At 38.6% G+C, this 19,706-nt stretch overlaps 1 protein-coding gene across 2 annotated transcripts in view; it reads left to right on the top strand.

The window, feature by feature from the left end:
• LOC139750434 (PX domain-containing protein kinase-like protein) overlaps positions 1–19,706 on the top strand; it is an 87,624-nt gene that overhangs the window by 37,004 nt on the left and 30,914 nt on the right. For both annotated transcript variants that reach the window (XM_071665247.1, XM_071665238.1), the window contains exons 7-11: positions 1,545–1,787; positions 7,759–7,850; positions 12,979–13,092; positions 13,255–13,329; positions 13,967–14,042. In XM_071665247.1, the coding sequence (XP_071521348.1) occupies positions 1,545–1,787; positions 7,759–7,850; positions 12,979–13,092; positions 13,255–13,329; positions 13,967–14,042 (600 nt within the window). The remainder of the gene's footprint in view (positions 1–1,544; positions 1,788–7,758; positions 7,851–12,978; positions 13,093–13,254; positions 13,330–13,966; positions 14,043–19,706) is intronic.

Below are 19,706 nucleotides of genomic sequence, written 5' to 3'. Positions count from 1 at the left end.
TTTCACTCAGAGCCAAAACATCCAGGCTCCTCTCCTCAAACATACTACCTATCTCTCCTTTTTTCTCATCTTGGTTACATCCACACACATTTAGACACCCCAATCTGAGCCTTCGAGGAGGATGAGCACTCCCCACATGAATCCTTCTGTTTCCCCTTTTAGAAAGTTGTTTATATTAATTTTTGCTTTGTCGCTGTCTCCCGCATTTGCGAGGTAGCGCAAGGAAACAGACGAAAGAAATGGCCAAACCCACCCCCATACACATGTATATACACACACATCCACACATGCAAATATACATACCTATACATCTCAATGTACACATATATATATACACACACAGACACATACATATATACCCATGCACACAATTTACACTGTCTGCCTTTATTCATTCCCATCGCCACCTCGCCACACATGGAATACCATCCCCCTCCCCCCTCATGTGTGTGGGGTAGCGCTGGGAAAAGACAACAAAGGCCACATTCGTTCACACTCAGACTCTAGCTGTCATGCAATAATGCCCGAAACCACAGCTCCCTTTCCACATCCAGGCCCCACACAGCTTTCCATGGTTTACCCCAGACGCTTCACATGCCCTGATTCAATCCACTGACAGCACGTCAACCCCGGTATACCACATCGATCCAATTCACTCTATTCCTTGCCCGCCTTTCACCCTCCTGCATGTTCAGGCCCCGATCACTCAAAATCTTTTTCACCCCATCTTTCCACCTCCAATTTGGTCTCCCACTTCTCCTCGTTCCCTCCACCTCCGACACATATATCCTCTTGGTCAATCTTTCCTCACTCATTCTCTTCATGTGCCCAAACCATTTCAAAACACCCTCTTATGCTCTCTCAACCACGCTCTTTTTATTTCCACACATCTCTCTTACCCTTACATTACTTACTCGATCAAACCACCTCACATCATATTGTCCTCAAACATCTCATTTCCAGCACATCCACCCTCCTGCGCACAACTCTATCCATAGCCCACGCCTCACAACCATACAACATTGTTGGAACCACTATTCCTTCAAACATAGCCATTTTTGCTTTCGGAGATAATGTTCCACACATTCTTCAAGGCTCCCAGGATTTTTGCCCCCTCCCCCACCCTATGATCCACTTCCGCTTCCATGGTTCCATCTGCTGCCAGATCCACTCCCAGATATCTAAAACACTTTACTTCCTCCATTTTTTCTCCATTCAAACTTACCTCCCAATTGACTTGACCCTCAACCCTACTGTACCTAATAACCTTGCTTTTATTCACATTTACTCTTAACTTTCTTCCTTCACACACTTTACCAAACTCAGTCACCAGCTTCTGTAGTTTCTCACATGAATCAGCCACCAGCGCTGTATCCATATATATATATATATATATATATGGATCTTTCTTCATCTGTTTCCTGGTGCTACATTTGCTAATGAGGGAAATGGCGATTAAGTATAATAAGTATGAATGAATAAGTGTGAGCTATTTCATGTAATTTGCATTACATTTTACTTTACTTTTTTCCATTTTCTTCCAGGGCATCTCCACACTGGAAATTTGGTCATAGATAACAATGTATGTCGACTGTTAGACCTTGAAAATCAAGTTGTTGGCCTCCCAAATCAGTTGAGATCACACATGATTTATCACCGGAAGATTAATTCAATAGAAGCAGTTGATGTCTACTGTTTTGGCCATGTGTTGTATGAAATGATATTTCAGAAACGTCTCACAACAAATACCTGCAATGAATTTCCTCCAGAATGCCCACCTCTGTCTAGTAAGTTTACTAGTGATTGATATATTTTTATGATACAGGTTGAACCTCTTTAATCTTGCAGCCTTGGGACCTGGCCATTACCAGACCCCCCAAAATACCAGAAAACAGAAATTGACTCCTGAGGGAACCTCCAATGCAAATATATTCCCCCTAACCTTACTAGCTCATTCCACATACATATTGCTGTATTATCAGAGGTAGAACAAAGCTTGAAATAAGAAATGATACAACCATTGAATCTTTCAAACAAGGTTTTTATTGTTACGTCAGTTCACATCAGAAGTATCCCTGGATGGAGACTCTTTAGAATCTTGGGCAAGGGTTCTTCATGACATATGATGCCAATACAGGGCAGATTCATTATCATTGTACATTTGTTCTGGGGCTGTTTTCTGCTGCCACAAACTGTGTAAATTCATCCACAGGCTTTGTCGCAACTTTGTGACAAGTAGTTTTGGTCGACTCTTGTTATTATTGTTGTTCTATTGTTATCGTCAAGGCAGCCAGCCCACACTGCGTCACTGCCAGCTAGGCAGCCAATTCATGCATTCTCTTTTGCCCTGTACATATTGCTGTTGGTTGTTTAATAGAGAATTGGAGTTTTTATCAATTCTTTTCATACGACCTTACACTACAAGCTTCCATGTCAGCACTATGCTTTTCTCCACACATACTCTGTGGTGAAATTCCATGTCTCCACTTAAATTTGTGTAACCATCCTTGCGAATATTCATGGTCATGGTCTAACTATAGTTCTCTATGAAAAACTTTTGCCTGCTTGATAAGTATCTCCTGGCACCTTTCAAAGTTTTCCAAAACTTTAAACTTTTTTGGCTTTCATTTTCAGCAAGAAACTGAATATAAGAAATTAAAAGGACTCTTTGATTAGCTCGGCTGCAGTGTAAACAGATTTTGCTATCTTAGTGCTGCTAACAGTGCCACCTTGGTGGCTGCAGATTCAAAGCATGCCAGACCACAGAGCGCTGATGAGAGAGGTACAGCCTGTATATGCATGTGTTGTTATGTACTGCCAATACATATTTGCATGTTTTTTTATGTACTGCCAATACACAGGGTTTGTTGGACATATCATCATCACTCTCCCATCCTTATCTGTATCTGCGTGTGTGTGTCTGTAATTATTTACTGTTTTGCACTGTATGGGGGAGGGAATTGTACACAAATGGAGCCCCCACCTCTTGAACGCTTTATACTATCATACAACTTCTTGAATTTATGTCTGCTATCATCAGTAAACATGTCAATTCATCCACTTATGCTATAAAAGTAGTAATTTATATCTTTTTTTTTTAACAAGTTTCAAGCCTAATTTTATGTTATGTTCTCTGGTTGCTCTATCCTTACATCTCTCAAGAATTGTTTATTGTCCATGTCATCAGTCTGTTATAAAAACTTAAATGTTGTGATGAGGTCCCCCTCACTCTTCTTTTCCAAGATCAGTAAATGGAAAGCCTTTAGCCTTTCTCAATAATTAGCTCTCTTAATTGTTACCATCTTTGTTTCCCTCTTGTGGATTTTATGTGTTAGCTCTTTGTGCTGCTCCAGGTGAGATGACAAGACTTGAGAAACATATTTCAGTTTTGGCCTTACATATGGTATGAACAGCTTGCTAAATATTTCCTTCTAATGTGAGACTCTGGTGATAAGTTAAGAAAGATGCTAACTCCCAATTCCTTCTTACACACAGAATCCCAGAGTCTATTTCCTGCCAGATAATAATCATTTTGAGGTTTTCTTTCACTTTGTTCCACCTTCATTACATTATATTTGCTTGGGTTGAATTTCATTCCCCACTTGTCTGTGGGCTCATTCTTGTTAAGACGTTAACTCAAGAACAATACATTGGAAGAAGTTCATATTTATCTCTGATGCCTGTTCCCTCTAGGAACTCCCATCAAAGGAGTGGCCATGTCCTTACTTGCCTCCTTCACATACACTCTTCCATGCATTCTTCCACCATTTCTCTTCCACTCAATTTCCCAGTGTCACAGATGGTCTTCCTCTCACACCAATCCCTATAATTGTACTTTCATACACTGTCCTTGTAAACTCCCTATCTTGCATTCTTTCCACATGCTCAAACCACTCAGAGTATTACATAACCTACTCTACCACTCCACATCTCATTTCCGTTGCATTCCCTTCCATACCAAATCTCCCTTACTTCCTCTCATTTCTTTATTCAGCCCATCTAGTCATACCACATGCTTCTCTCAAATAGCTCATTTCAGCAGCCCGGATTCTTGACCTCTGAATTATTACATTTTCATGTTTTGGCTGCATATTTCAAGGTCTGGAGTACTATGCTGTCCCTTAATCCTTTCTTCACGTCCACACTTACACCTCTACCCTTCACTTTTCTATTAAGGGACCGAGTCACTCTTCTCCTTTGTATTGCTTTCTCTGTTATCTCTTCTTCCATATTACCAATTTAACTAAGATAGCTCCCTGATTCTTAAATTCTGTCACCTCCTCTAATCTTTTTCCTCCCATGACTATAGCACAGTTTAGGGCATTGTTCTCTCACGCTATAGGGTTTTGCAAAATCTATATTTTCAACATTATTTTTTTGCTCATTTACCTTCAGTCACATATACTTACATACATTATAAAACACATTAACAACTATCTACGGTTCCTCCTCACTCTCATCAAAATGTGCTGTCTCATCCACAAACAGGCTTGTTGCTAACCACCATACCTAACCACAACATTCCATCTTTGCACCCTTTTTCCCCAGTTTGCTCTCATCTTTCTTGTTACTCCATCCATATATTTGTTCAAAAGCCATGGTGACATCACAAAGCCCAACCTCACACCCGCATGTATCCAAAAACTTTTGCTCAACTCTCCATCCTCTCTTACACATGCATTTGCTCCTCTGTAGAAGGCTTTCACACCATCCACTAGTTGTCCCCCTACCCCACATATCCTTAGCACATACCATAAAGCATTCCTCTCATCTCTGTCATACACTCTCCAGATTCACTAAAGCAGCATACAGCTCCTTACCTTTTGCTATATACTTTTCTACAGTCTTTCATGCTGTAAATATCTGATCCACAAATTTCGTACATTTCCCCTCAAAAAACTTTGCTCTTCAGTTATTGTGCATTCATTCTTTTTCATCACTGTCATTCAACACTCTTGCATACAATTTTCCTGGCATACTTAATAACTTACTGCCCTATGATTGCTACATACATCCTGAGTACCTTTTCCTTTGAATAAAGGAACAAAAATAGCTTTCACCCAATACGTAACAGACTTATTCCCATATAATTGCTACATACTTCTTTAGAACCTTTTCCTTTGAATAAAGGAACAATAATATCTGTCACTTAAACTTCAGATACAACATTGTGCTTCCATGCTTAATTTCATATCAAGGGCATAAATTGTATCACACTTTCTCCTCCATACCCAAACATGTAACCATTGCTTTTATCTTCTTCCACATACATCAGTTCTTCAGAATAATCATTCCCTATTCCTTTCACTTCCTCCTTTTGATTCAGCAGCTCTCCATCCTTACTTCTCACATTTACACTTCCACTCTTACATCCATGTCTTTCCTTTTTCACCTCCTAGAATTGCAATTTCATATTTTCCCCAAACTATTTATTCAGCTTTCTTCCAAAATCTTCATCTACTTTTCTTTGCTTTCCACTATCAGCTTCTTAACTTCTTATATTCTTCTCTCTTCATTTGCTGAACTTCCAATAATACATCCTTTTTAAGCAAGCTGCCATATGCCTTTTTCTTCTTTTCCACAGCTTTTCTAATTTCATCTGTCCATCATGTATTTTCCCTTGTATTTTCATATCTCACAACCTTGTATTGAACAACTAATTTTGCAGCCTTCAACAGTTTTCTCTATACATTTTACACACCTCATTCACACATGACTACATTTCTTCATTTACTGTACTTTCTTTGAAACTTTCTGTCACCCTTATTTTGTACTCCTCCTTGCATTCTCTTTGATTCATCTTTTCACTTGCCAACAGTTTTACTTCCCCATTCTTCTTTGTGCCATACCTCCACTTCTCCCTGATCCTCAACTCTACAAGAATTAAAAAAAAGTTCAGAATCTCCAGAGAATCCTCTCACAACTGTAGCATCTAGCACAACCTTTCCCAACTTTTCATCCTTTGCCAGGTAGTCAATCAAATGCATTTGTTCTTCTCTTCCATCATTTCTCATACACATATATTTGTGGATCTTGTGCTGAAAAAGGTGTTTGCAAAGAATAAGTGCCCATCATTACTGATATACACTGATAACTTCCATTCTCAATTACTCAAGGCACTCCCCATTTAACAAGCACCTCACCAGTTTCATCACATCCCACCTTCTCATTCACATTGCCCATTACATTCACCTTTCTTCCTTCTGAAAGCCATTCATGTATTCATTCCAATTTCACCATAAACACTTCATTTCATCCTTACCTAGCATAATCTTCATGTTCATAGGTGCAAATACTCATACCCATGCATACTTCACAGTTCCAGTCTTTCTTTTCACTCGCACTATTCGTGATCCATTCCATCTATGCAATTTAACACGTTCCTATACTCTAAGTGATAGCACCGTTGCATATCCTTCTTTCCCCCTTCCCTGATAATTTTCATTCATTTCTGTCCATACCACTCCTTCTTCTATGCCCTCACTCACACAACTTGCTTTCATAATATCCATTTAAACTCTGTAAACCTTGTCCACTGATATGGGGCTCCTCCAATCCCTGGCACATACAAACTAGAACTTTTACATTTCTCTGCATGCTCCCTCCTGGGTTGACATTGTGAGCATTGCTAAAGCATATAGGTTGTATTATGTTTTTTTTTAGATTCTTCTCTCTTTCTTAGTTGATCAAGTACATTTACATTTTGCCAAAAGTTAGACTTGACCTTTTTGTTTCCCCAAGTCACACTGAGAAATGGAGGGGGATACCCATTTCTTCTTGCAAAGGGTTAATTTTTTTTTCATACTCATTGTTTTACCTTTAATCAGGGATGGCCATGAATGGGGCTTGGTTTTGTCGATACCATGTTAGCTGTTATAAAAAAAGATGGATTCACTTTGCACATCCACTTTTATATTGCATACTTTTGTTTCCAGTCACTTTAATAGCTACTTTTTCTATTATGATTAACTTTATAGAGTAACTAATTTATTGATTGATCAGAATAACAAAAACGGAATGAAATTGTACTTCTGTATGTACAATTATGGAAAAAAGGCATGCTTCCTTGCTCTTATGGTAATATCTTACAGCAGACACCTGTAAATATAGGGCTTTGAGCAGTTAGTACACAGTACCTGTTTAGTAGGTTCTTCGCAAGTGATGATAAATGCCAAGAAGTTTTGGTCTGTAACAGCTGTGATTGTAGAACATTACCAGTGCATAACGTCAAGTGCATTCACAGGGTAATTCACTTTTTTTGCACTGTTAGGCTTTACCAGGCTTACCAGCTGTTTTAGATGCATCAAAGATATTCCTGTCTGCAGTCTTGATCTCTTCCTGTGATAAGAAGACAAGGGAGGGGAAGACATTGATATTGAAACTGTTTATATACATTTCCATTCACATAATAGACTCTGCCTGCTCAAGTTTATGCTCCAAATGAAAAGTCACCTTTGGTGAGGCTGTATCATTGAGAGTGAGTCAATTCAAAGAACTCATTACTTTAAAGGAACTTACTAGGGCTTATTCATGGAAATTGGTCCTGGGACTTTTGTGAATAGATAAATGTATTCACACATATCATTAGATTCATAGGCTTTACATTTGCTGCCTCTGTTTATGTGCTGTGTGAACAGCTGAGATTACTATATACTGAGAAAAATTAACAGATTTTCTGATAAGCCCCAGGTTATTATAATATATGAGTAGACAGTCTGTCAGAGAAAAAGTTAAAAGATTGTTATGTCTGGTTTTTAGGGTCAGTGCTGGAGAGCATACTAAGTGCAGAGGCATGTAAGAATGGGCTTCCAACTATTGCAGGACTTCTTACTCACCCTTTCTTCAATCAGGTACAGTACAAAAACAGTTTTATTAAACTTCATTTTATGATGTATATCAGTGAAGTAGGTGTATGCCAGTCATGAGACTAACAGATAATAAGTGCATGAGATATGCTTTTGGGAATCAGTTATGATTCCATATCTGATCACATACCTAATATTCAAAACCTTATCTCATGCACTTATACCAGTAAACTTCATAAATGTAGTGAAGAGGTTGCACTGAGATTGGGAGTGGTAGGAGAAGGGTGAATACTAGTTTCATGTGAAGAAGTATGTGTCTGTTGGAAAGAGGAATTTCTCTCTTTATATTTTCTTGCCTTTGGACAGAGTCCTCTGAGTATCTGAAAGAAACCTTGCATGCTGGGCAAGTAGAGCATTGTTTCTGTCCACTGTGGTTTGTCTTGTGGGCCTGAAATTTTCTCTCTATGAGTGTCAGAGTGAGGATCCTCTAATCTTCTCTGTGTCTGATGGGGAATGCTGGCTTTCCCCACCTATTGCTATGGTTCACAGGTGGCAAAAGGCTTGGTACAGTCCTTATGTAGGGGCACAAAGAACACCTACAACCCATTGAACATAAAAGACCCATATCAAGGCCAGAAAAAACACCTTCACCAAATGCAAAGCATTGGTTTTAGAATGGATTCTTAAACTTTCAAAGACTTGATATATCAGTTTGATATCTTTGCTTCACAATAAAAACTCAGCATGCAAGCTAGTTCATGAGACATTGACAATAGTCCCAGTGGCTGGTTCTTTGTCTTGGAACATTTCAGTATTCATTGCATGTACACACTTAGATGAAGAGGTAGACAGAACAGAGCAATGGGCAGACCTGCTTTGTTCTACACTGGACTACCTTTAAGGGGTTACTCTCATTTAATTGTAAAACTGCCATACCTATTTGTACTCTGATCTAGCGTGATGACTTGCTGTGTTGAGATGTACAGTTGGGTTCACTACAGGGTGCATCACCCGGTTAGATATTCCACAAAAGCTGGTTCTTGATGTATTGTACTAAATACACAACACCCTGCAATGTGTGCACCTTGTAAGACAGATGCAACAGACAAACTCAAGTAGTTTTGGCTGAAAATGGCAAAAGAGATTTCTGAGTACGTACAAGACAAGTGTCAAACATGTAACTTGCACAGGGATGCTCCCGAACTTATCTTGAGGTACCCTTTTGCAGCTGAACCCTGGGAATGAGTGTTCCTTGGCATTCTAACAGGTTTCATTCCTACGCACTGAGGGAACCAATATCTCTTGTTAATGATAGACACGTCCACATGTTATCATTATTTGGCTCACCTCGTGTATGAATTTGCCAAGACTATTGATAGTGCCTTTAAGCACTGAATCTTTGAGAAGTCACAGCACTTCTAAAGTAGTTGTTACTGATAATGGCAGTGTTCATCACTTGTTTATGGAGGAAATATATAAACTACGGCAATGATACCAAATTTTTTCAGTTGGGTGATGAATCCAGAGAGCCATTTAAGGAGATAGGAGTGTCATGAGGAATTTCAGGAAGAAATAGGAAGAACCCTACTGGTAATATCAGGGGAAGTTGAGGTGGCACCCAACCTTCCCACCCACTCTTTGTATTCTTCCCTTCGCAGACAACTTAATCTTACTCATGATGAGGTAGAGCAAATTGAATTAGTGCTGTTCTTTGATGGTACATTTGGATGCATGGGTAACTGGTGCTTACATCATTTTAGATTAGCCTGGAACTAGTAAATGTTAATTAATGGTTATTGCATAACTACCTTACACTCCCTGGCTAGTCTTTTCATATAATTGTGTGGTTCAGCACAGCATTTGATTAGGTTGTAAGAGCTCTTGTATATTCACCTCATTTTGTATAATTTATTTGACTTAGCATTTTTTGTTATTGATATTACTAAGTTGTGAATCTTCCTTGGCCTAATTGATCATTTATTTTTGAGTGAGAGATATGAACTTCGTAAGAGGCCAGTTATGTCGATGAAGCTGACTAATTCTTTCATTTTAGAAGAGTGCTTAAATGTATCATGATTTAATCACATACTTTTTGCACCCTACTACAACAGGTTTCATTAATTTTTTTTTAAGATACACTCCTATTAACTGTTCTCTATGCAGTGTTGCCAGATTAGTTTGCTTACAGCACACCTGCACACATTAAAAGAATTGATCTTGACTGTACATCACACACCCTTACTGCAGACCCAGCTTCATCCTGAACCAGTAACCCCTCCTTTCTTCCTACTTGCACAAAAGCTATACTCATTTGAGAAAATCTTGTTATTGCTTCTTATATCTTTTCTCCATCACTTTATATTTGTAACACCTGCAAAGCATCTATGTCAGTCATATAATGTGCTTTCTTGAGATCTTTATATGCCTCATGTAAATCCTGTTTCTCTAAGGATTTTTCATGCACAATCTTCAAAGCAAACTCTTGATCCACACATCCTCTGCCACTTCCGAAACAAAAATATTCCACCCCTTTCTGATCTGTGCATGCCACCACCCTCAGAATCACCATTCATTCTTACAACTTACCAGGTGCACTCAACAAACTTATACCTCTGTACTTTGAATGCTTACCTTTGTCCTCCTTGCTTATATACAGTGGCACTGTACCAGTATTCTGTCAGCCTTTAGGCACCTCACCATACACACATTGAAAATCTTTATTGATCTGTGAAACAACACAGTCATCCCCTTTTTGAAGAAAACCAGGTGCAGTACCATATATTCCTGCCTCCTTGCCATATTTCAGCCTAGGCAAAGGTTTTTACCAGCTCTTCTTTCCACCAAACTTTTGCCATGACTCCCATTTCACATACCTTCTAACCCTAACACCCTATATATGTCACCCTATCTTCAAACAAATTTAACATTTCTTCAAAGTAATCATTCCATCTCCTCTTCACTGAATTTTTGCATATTACCACTTCCCCATATGCCTCCTTCATCAGTGTTCCCATTTGTTCTCTTGTTTTATGACATCATTAAACTTCTAAAACATTGTTTTACTTTTCCTGAAATTTGCTGATACTTACTCATTCCAACTCTCATATGTCCTCTATTCCAGCCCCTACATCTTCCTTTTGACTTCTTGCTGCCTTCTCTTGTATATTTCTTAATCACTCATGGTCCTTTCCAGTAGCCAATTCCCATACACCTCCCTTTTTCCCTCTCATTAGTAATTTGATCTCATTATCCCACCACTCTACCCTTTCTCACGTGCCCAACTCCCACTTTCTGCATGCCACACACTTCTCTTGATGTGCTTGCACTTCTTGTATAAAACCCTTGTTTCTACTAAAAGCATCTCTCCCATATAATATCTTTCCTGAAAGCCACAACAATTCTTTACCCTTGCCTCTACCAGGCAATGATCAAACATCCCACCAGCTTTCCTCCTCTCAGCACATTTGCATCCAAGAGTGTTTTGGATGCCTCATAGTCTGTACATAATCCAGTAATGCCTACACACCTTTCCTGCTTCGTGGATAATTATGTATGCCCCACTTTTTAAACTAGGTATTCCCAGTCACCAGTCCATTTTCATTACACAACTCCACAAGCTGTTCACCATGTATATTCATTCACAGAATATCCTATGTCCTCCAATTATACCCACATCTGCCACATTTCCCACTTTAGCATTCAAATCACCCATCAATAATTTCTAGTCTCTCAAATCAAAACTGCTGACACACTCCCTAGGCTCCTCCCAAAACACTCATCCCTCTTCCTCTGTCTTCAAGTGGCCAGGTACATAAACACTAATAATCACTCACCTCATAACCCACTTTCATTTTTACCCACACCAGTCTGGGGTTCACTTCCATACACTCTCACACATTTCTAAAACAACTTTTTCAGCTGAAGCATTGCAGAATTTCCATGAAATACTCTGAATGTTGAACATATGCATACTTCCATGTGTCAGGCCTACAACCAGTGCCTGGAACATTTGCTTAAACCTTCTACTTGATGGTGTGGTTATCATGTATTTGAAATAGTTGCTTTGTTGCTGATGCTAAGAAAACAAGTTATGTGATAAGACTGATAGATGCCTCAGTGTTGGTAATGAGAAATGATGAAGCCTGCATAAAGAGATAGGCTTAAGTAGCAAGAAACAGTAAAAGCCAGAAAAGTAGAAATATAACAGTGTCTGAGACTGGAGTTGCTACAATGTGAATGTAGCCAAAGAATAGAGTCATCTTTGGAAGAAAGACCAAACTTTTAACTTCCCCCATTGTAGTACATTCATGGATGACTGAGGTTAGTCAGTCTGCTACTTATAAAACTAACATCATTTATGGTGTGTCTCACTTTGGGTGGGGTATTACTTTTGTAGGCAGGAAGGGTTTGTTTAGCCAAAGGTCTGTGGCATTTGAGTGTAATTCCAACAATAAACACATAACAGGTAATTCTCATCTACTCATTTTACTTGTGACTGACAGTTCACAGTGCTACCACTACACTAAAATGCCTCCTTTATTTGAGAATTAGTGGATTTATCCTCTGCATGAATAGAGAGTTTACTTTACATTTTCCAGGATGGTTTTTATTCCACTGTGATGCTCTATATTGGTTGATAGAATGGTTATAGAATGAAAATTCGCATAAGATTATTATGCTGATAGCTTAGGAACTTTAGACATCAGTAGAGAATGAGTTAGTGAGTGTTACCATCATGTGATGACCAGCTTGTTTAATTAAACATAATGAGCACCCTAGGCCCATTTTGCCTTGCTCCAAAAATAGGTTCTTACATGAGAAACACTACTCTGAGACTAGACAGGAATGAGCTTAGGGATAAAGCTTACTTCCCACCCATCCCTTAGTTTTCTTATTCACTGGATGTTGCAGTTATGAATTTTGGAGGGGTGAGGTGACCTGTAGTGGAGGAATGAAAGAATCACCATCTAGTGGTGTTACTGGGAATTGTGAGAGCAATTTGTTTATGCTTTTTATAATTACCAAACACCTGGTATGTGGTGTTAGGATATGTTAGTTGTCAGTTTATCATAATTTGGACTGTGTGATTGATATATAAAGTCATGTTTGATGAATTGACAGAGCACACTTACCAAAGCTTAAGAAAGTTGGTTCAAATCGTTTTTCTCTTTAGGTTCCACTTCACAGCTATGAAAAACCTAGCTTACGTCTTCCTTCATCTGTCAAGCAAGCTGTATCCCTCTCTCATGGAGCCATGTTTACCAGACTTGCAGCTGACCAAAAGAAGGTAAGAACAGTATTTTTGAATTTGTCAGATATCATTGTAGTTTTATGTTTGTGTTTAGAGATACAAATTATTCTTGAAGAAAGAATTACATTGATTTTTATTCAGAAGTCATGTTGTTGATGGATTACACCATAAATCTCATTGTCTTGGATTCTTTTTCAGGTACGACAGCAAAGAAAGCTGTCAAAGGCTGAAGCCTTTGTGTCACAACAGTCAACCAAGAGTAGATCAAAAAAGGTACGATAAAAGTTTAATCATCTGATATTGTGATTATTGTGAATCTTTAATTCATAATGTTAAGACATATAAGGGCTTTCATTAATATATTGATGTGAGAGGTAATTATATTGGTACTAAGAGCAGTGAGTAGCTAACGTTAACCTTTTTTGTAATTTCTAATCACTATTCTCTTTACTAATTATCTGAAACATATTGTGCTTCATTTAGAATAATTTAGTTTTATGTAAGTATGCAAGCTTTATGGTGGGTAAATGCTGTTTATGAAAAAGGGAAGTTACAATAGTGTGGAAGGATAGTTTTAGGGATTGATATTTGAGTATGGAAGATACAAAGAGATAGGCAATGATGTAGATGTTCATAGATAGATGTGCAGTAGTAACCCATTGTTGTGTTTGGGAAATCAGGTATCCTTATAGGTAGATGATGATTGTGTTTTAACTTGCAAGTCAAATGTTAAGGCTTACAAGTTGAAGTTGAACTTCAGCTGGGTCATTGGAAATTAAATTATATAAGTTTAGCATATTAAGTGTATGAGATAAGTCTTAGAAAAGTGGAAGCATAAGCAGTTGGAAGCAGAATTACAGTATTCAGTTAAGTGCAAATTATTAGAAAAATAATTGATGTCTGCTTTCAGCATTTGCACCTGGACACAAATGGCATAGCAGCAAAAAATATTCAAAGAACAGATGGAGATTCAGTCAATAGTCCAGGTATGAAGTCTGACTCATTCTTTGTATGTTCATTTTGTTTTATATGTTTTTAAGTTTCATAATGAAGCTTGATAGTACATTTGATTATTAAAGTTTTAACAATGATGTAGGAATTGTCGAGTGATTTATTTTAGATTTTGAGCTGTGTTGTTTTCTCACAACTAAAATAAATTTTTTGATAGGACATGCACCTGTTACTGTTTGAAGCATATGTTTCAGTATTATATTTAAAATTAATATTTCTTATCTCGAGCCTTCTGATCGTCCAAGAAGTACTAGACTAATAATTCATTAAAGGGAAATGCGAGGTGTCAGATTATGAAACAGTGTTATGATTCACTCTGATCATATTCTATCATTTGAATTTTAAGAATCAGCAGAAAAATTACAAATGTTTAATAGCTTTCCAGAGAGGTTGTCATCCTTTATGAATTGATTATTGAAATCATATATGATGATGATGAATGTGCTAGGGGTAGTTAAGTTGAATCTTAGTTTGAAAATGCAAAGGATATGCAGATGATTGTGTGAATTATATATTTCCAGCAATAGCTACTGCAGATTCATTAATTCAATGTGATATGTGCTATGAATGTAGCTTGAAAGCTAACGGAAAGAGTAGATATATACTTTGTGAGGGTTAGTGTAGATGTGTGAGGTGAACAGTTTAAAGATAATAGGTATTAGTCTGGAATGGAATGAACAGTATGAAATTAGATTTTTTGGAGTGCTATTATGGTTATATGAAAGAAAGTTCATGGTTTTACTAATGGAAAAGGCTGATATGAAATAATGCTTGATAATAAGTATGTGAGCTCAGACAAATTAGGGAGAACATTCATATTGGATAGGTTTTAAATATTTGGAGTAGTTGCTTGCATACCTAGAAACAACAGTATAGTTCAGGGGGAAAATGGGTATCCTTCCGATAAATGAAGCTAGCATACTTTGAAATATTAAAAGAATGTTGGAGCCATTCAGAAAACCTTTGACATTGAAAGAGCACAGTATAAACATTCATACCTTTTACACCTTAGCATAATGCTAGGCATTAAAATCAGCCACAGCAATTTTCAGAACCTAGTATTTACTCTTCAACCCAGTCATCCTTCGTGCTCTCTCCACAGTGCTCAGAGATTGAGTCATGTAATAAAGTATTATGAGCCTGTAAAGTAATAGGAGTGATGGAAAAAGACATAATTCATTATAAGAAAAATGACCAATTGAATTGTCTTGGCTACTGTGCAGTCATTTTAAATTTTGCTTGTGCTTTCATGTCAAGCCATGCAAGAAGGCAGGTTTGCTTGGCATGACAGTGTACAGAAGTTTACTACAGTTGCTTTAAACCACTTATATTGTACTATCTCATTTTCAAATATGCAGTCTATCTACAAATTTACATGATATTTATTTCCTTCACTAATATATTGCAATTTTTCAGTGTTATTCTCTCGGAAATTGTTTTAAAGGCAGATTTTTGTTGTCTTACTAATGTGGGATCATTATCATTTTCGAGACTGGGGAATTCTGTGGTGTAGCCCTTGATATATGGAAAGCTTGACTGTATATGCCATTTGGTTTGGATTTTATACTATTCTCTTTTGGCTTTCTGCTCTGTTCCCTCCTTTGTATGGCCACTCTGTAATTGTTGATGGATCATTCTTATCCACTTTCTTTGTCAACAGCAGTGTTTCTTAAGCTTCTGTCATGCTCTGCCTCCATTTTATCAACAGTTTCCTTTCTTTAACAGATAATCAAATGTCCTTATACCCTGTAGACTCTTTGTTGCATTACTCCACTTCTCTTACTTGAGCTACATTTCATTTTGTCTCTACTTTTTAAGCTCAGACCTGACAGGATTTCCAAATGATGCAGACATACCTTAGTTGTTATGCCTCCAAATCCATTTTTTGCCCATTTCTGCCTTTAGAATCCCTCAAAACTTTTTTAACTAATCCCAACACTCAATGTATTGAAAGTATTTGGTATCACTGTTACAGCTGATTAAACTTGAAAACTCTACATTACACAAATAGCTTAGTCTGCTTTTAAGAAAATTGAGAGCCTTTTTGTAATGACAAATTCTTTTCATCTGAAAAGTTTGCTCTATTTATGTAAAGCATTGTTTTATTCTAGTTTGGCATACTGCATTCTTATTTGGGGTTGTTCAAGCTCTACATACTTTCCAGAAAGAGTTGAGAGTCCAAGGCAGTTTAACATGTCAGCCCTCCAATCTGACCTCAAAACCTGATCCAGTTGCTCTATGCTGCATTGTTTACTTGCTCTCCATCCCATATGAATGTTCCTTTGGCTTCTTCATGTAAGGATTGGCTACCTATTTACCTTTAGCATTAGCTAGACCACATAATACTTGCAAACTGCTTCAACTCATGATGAAAAATCATGGCAGAGCAATTGTGTTGTCTTGTGTCATTCCTAAAAGCTATGATTGACTGACTCCTTTTTTTAAAGGTTGGTGTTCCATTTCCTCTAAAACTCTTAAACTCTTTTTCCTCTTCTTGACCAAATTGGAGGTGGAAGGATGGAGTGAAAAAGATTTAGAGCAATTGGGGCTTGAACATATAGGAGGGTGAAAGGCGTGCAAGGAATAGAATGAATTGGAACAATGTTCAACGTGCTGTCAGTGGATTGAACCAGGGCATGTGAAGCGTCTGGGTTAAACCATGGAAAGTTTTGTGGGGCTTGGATATGCAAAGGGAGCTGTGGTTTTGGTGCATTACACATGACAACTGGAGGCTGAGTGTGAATGAATGTGGCCTTTGCTGTTGTTTCCATGGTGCTTCCTCGTGCAAACGTGGGGGGATGGGGTTGTCATTTCATGTGTGGCAAGGTGGTGGCAGGAATGGATGAAGGCAGCAGGTATGAATATGTACATGTGTATATATGTATATGTCTGTGTATGTATATGGATGTATATGGTGAAATGTATAGGTATGTATATGTGCAGGTATGGGTGTTCATGTATATACATGTGTATTTGGGTGGGCTGGGCCATTCTTCCATATGTTTCCTTGCGCTTCCTTGCTAACGCGGGAGACAGTGTCAAGGCAGTGCAAGGCAGCAGGTTTGGATGGTATTGCAGTGGAAGTTATTAAAAAAGGGGGTGACTGTATTGTTGACTGGTTGGTAAGGTTATTTAATGTATGTATGATTCATGGTGAGGTGCCTGAGGATTGGCGGAATGCTTGCATAGTGCCGTTGTACAGAGGCAAAGGGGATGTGAGTGAGTGCTCAAATTACAGAGGTATAAGTTTGTTGAGTATTCCTGGTAAATTATATGGGAGGGTATTGATTGAGAGGGTCAAAGCATGTACAGAGCATCAGACTGGGGAAGGACAGTGTGGTTTCAGAAGTGGTAAAGGATGTGTGGATCAGGTGTTTGCTTTGAAGAATGTATGTGAGAAATACTTAGAAAAGCAAATGGATTTGTATGTAGCATTTATGGATGTGGAGAAGGCATATGATAGAGTTGATAGAGATGCTCTGTGAAAGTTACTAAGAATATATGGTGTGGGAGGCAAGTTGTTAGAAGCAGTGAAAAGTTTTTATCAAGGATGTAAGGCATGTGTACGTGTAGGAAGAGAGGAAAGGAATTGGTTCTCAGTGAATGTAGGTTTGCGGCAGGGGTGTGTGATGTCTCCATGGTTGTTTAATTTGTTTATGGATGGGGTTGTTAGGGAGGTGAATGCAAGAGTTTTGGAAAGAGGGGCAAGTATGCAGTCTGTTGTGGATGAGAGAGCTTGGGAAGTGAGTCAGTTGTTGTTCGCTGATGATACAGCGCTGGTGGCTGATTCATGTGAGAAACTGCAGAAGCTGGTGACTGAGTTTGGTAAAGTGTGTGAAAGAAGAAAGTTAAGAGTAAATGTGAATAAGAGCAAGGTTATTAGGTACAGTAGGGTTGAGGGTCAAGTCAATTGAGAGGTAAGTTTGAATGGGAGGTGGGTTGAATAGAAAGGGTAGTGAGTGGTGGGATGAAGAAGTAAGATTATTAGTGAAAGAGAAGAGAGAGGCATTTGGACGATTTTTGCAGGGAAAAAATGCAATTGAGTGGGAGATGTATAAAAGAAAGAGACAGGAGGTCAAGAGAAAGGTGCAAGAGGTGAAAAAGAGGGCAAATGAGAGTTGGGGTGAGAGAGTATCATTAAATTTTAGGGAGCATAAAAAGATGTTCTGGAAGGAGGTAAATAAAGTGGGTAAGACAAGGGAGCAAATGGGAACTTCAGTGAAGGGCACAAATGGGGAGGTGATAATAAGTAGTGGTGATGTGAGAAGGAGATGGAGTGAGTATTTTGAAGGTTTGTTGAATGTGTTTGATGATAGAGTGGCAGATATAGGGTGTTTTGGTCGAGGTGGTGTGCAAAGTGAGAGGGTTAGGGAAAATGATTTGGTAAACAGAGAAGAGGTAGTAAAAGCTTTGCGGAAGATGAAAGCCGGCAAGGCAGCAGGTTTGGATGGTATTGCAGTGAAATTTATTAAAAAAGGGGGTGACTGTATTGTTGACTGGTTGGTAAGGTTATTTAATGTATGTATGACTCATGGTGAGGTGCCTGAGGAATGGCGGAATGCGTGCATAGTGCCATTGTACAAAGGCAAAGGGGATAAGAGCGAGTGCTCAAATTACAGAGGTATAAGTTTGTTGAGTATTTCTGGTAAATTATATGGGAGGGTATTGATTGAGAGGGTGAAGGCATGTACAGAGCATCAGATTGGGGAAGAGCAGTGTGGTTTCAGAAGTGGTAGAGGATGTGTGGATCAGGTGTTTGCTTTGAAGAATGTATGTGAGAAATACTTAGAAAAGCAAATGGATTTGTATGTAGCATTTATGGATCTGGAGAAGGCATATGATAGAGTTGATAGAGATGCTCTGTGGAAGGTATTAAGAATATATGGTGCGGGAGGCAAGTTGTTAGAAGCAGTGAAAAGTTTTTATCGAGGATGTAAGGCATGTGTACGTGTAGGAAGAGAGGAAAGTGATTGGTTCTCAGTGAATGTAGGTTTGCGGCAGGGGTGTGTGATGTCTCCATGGTTGTTTAATTTGTTTGTGGATGGGGTTGTTAGGGAGGTGAATGCAAGAGTTTTGGAAAGAGGGGCAAGTATGAAGTCTGTTGGGGATGAGGGAGCTTGGGAAGTGAGTCAGTTGTAGTTCGCTGATGATACAGCGCTAGTGGCTGATTCATGTGAGAAACTGCAGAAGCTGGTGACTGAGTTTGGAAAAGTGTGTAGAAGAAGAAAGTTAAGAGTAAATGTGAATAAGAGCAAGGTTATTAGGTACAGTAGGGTTGAGGGTCAAGTCAATTGGGAGGTAAGTTTGAATGGAGAAAAACCGGAGGAAGTAAAGTGTTTTAGATATCTGGGAGTGGATCTGGCAGCTGATGGAACCATGGAAGCGGAAGTGGATCATAGGGTGGGGGAGGGGGCGAAAATTCTGGGAGCCTTGAAGAATGTGTGGAAGTCGAGAACATTATCTCTGAAAGCAATAATGGGTATGTTTGAAGGAATAGTGGTTCCAACAATGTTGTATGGTTGCGAGGCATGGGCTATGGATAGAGTTGTGCGCAGGAGGATGGATGTGCTGGAAATGAGATGTTTGAGGACAATGTGTGGTGTGAGGTGGTTTGATCGAGTAAGTAACGTAAGGGTAAG

Source organism: Panulirus ornatus, chromosome 1, assembly GCF_036320965.1.
Source record: "Panulirus ornatus isolate Po-2019 chromosome 1, ASM3632096v1, whole genome shotgun sequence".
NCBI classification, from domain to species: domain Eukaryota; kingdom Metazoa; phylum Arthropoda; class Malacostraca; order Decapoda; family Palinuridae; genus Panulirus; species Panulirus ornatus.
The sequence above is the reverse complement of the archived record's forward strand: the minus strand, read 5'-3'. Positions and strand labels throughout refer to the sequence as shown.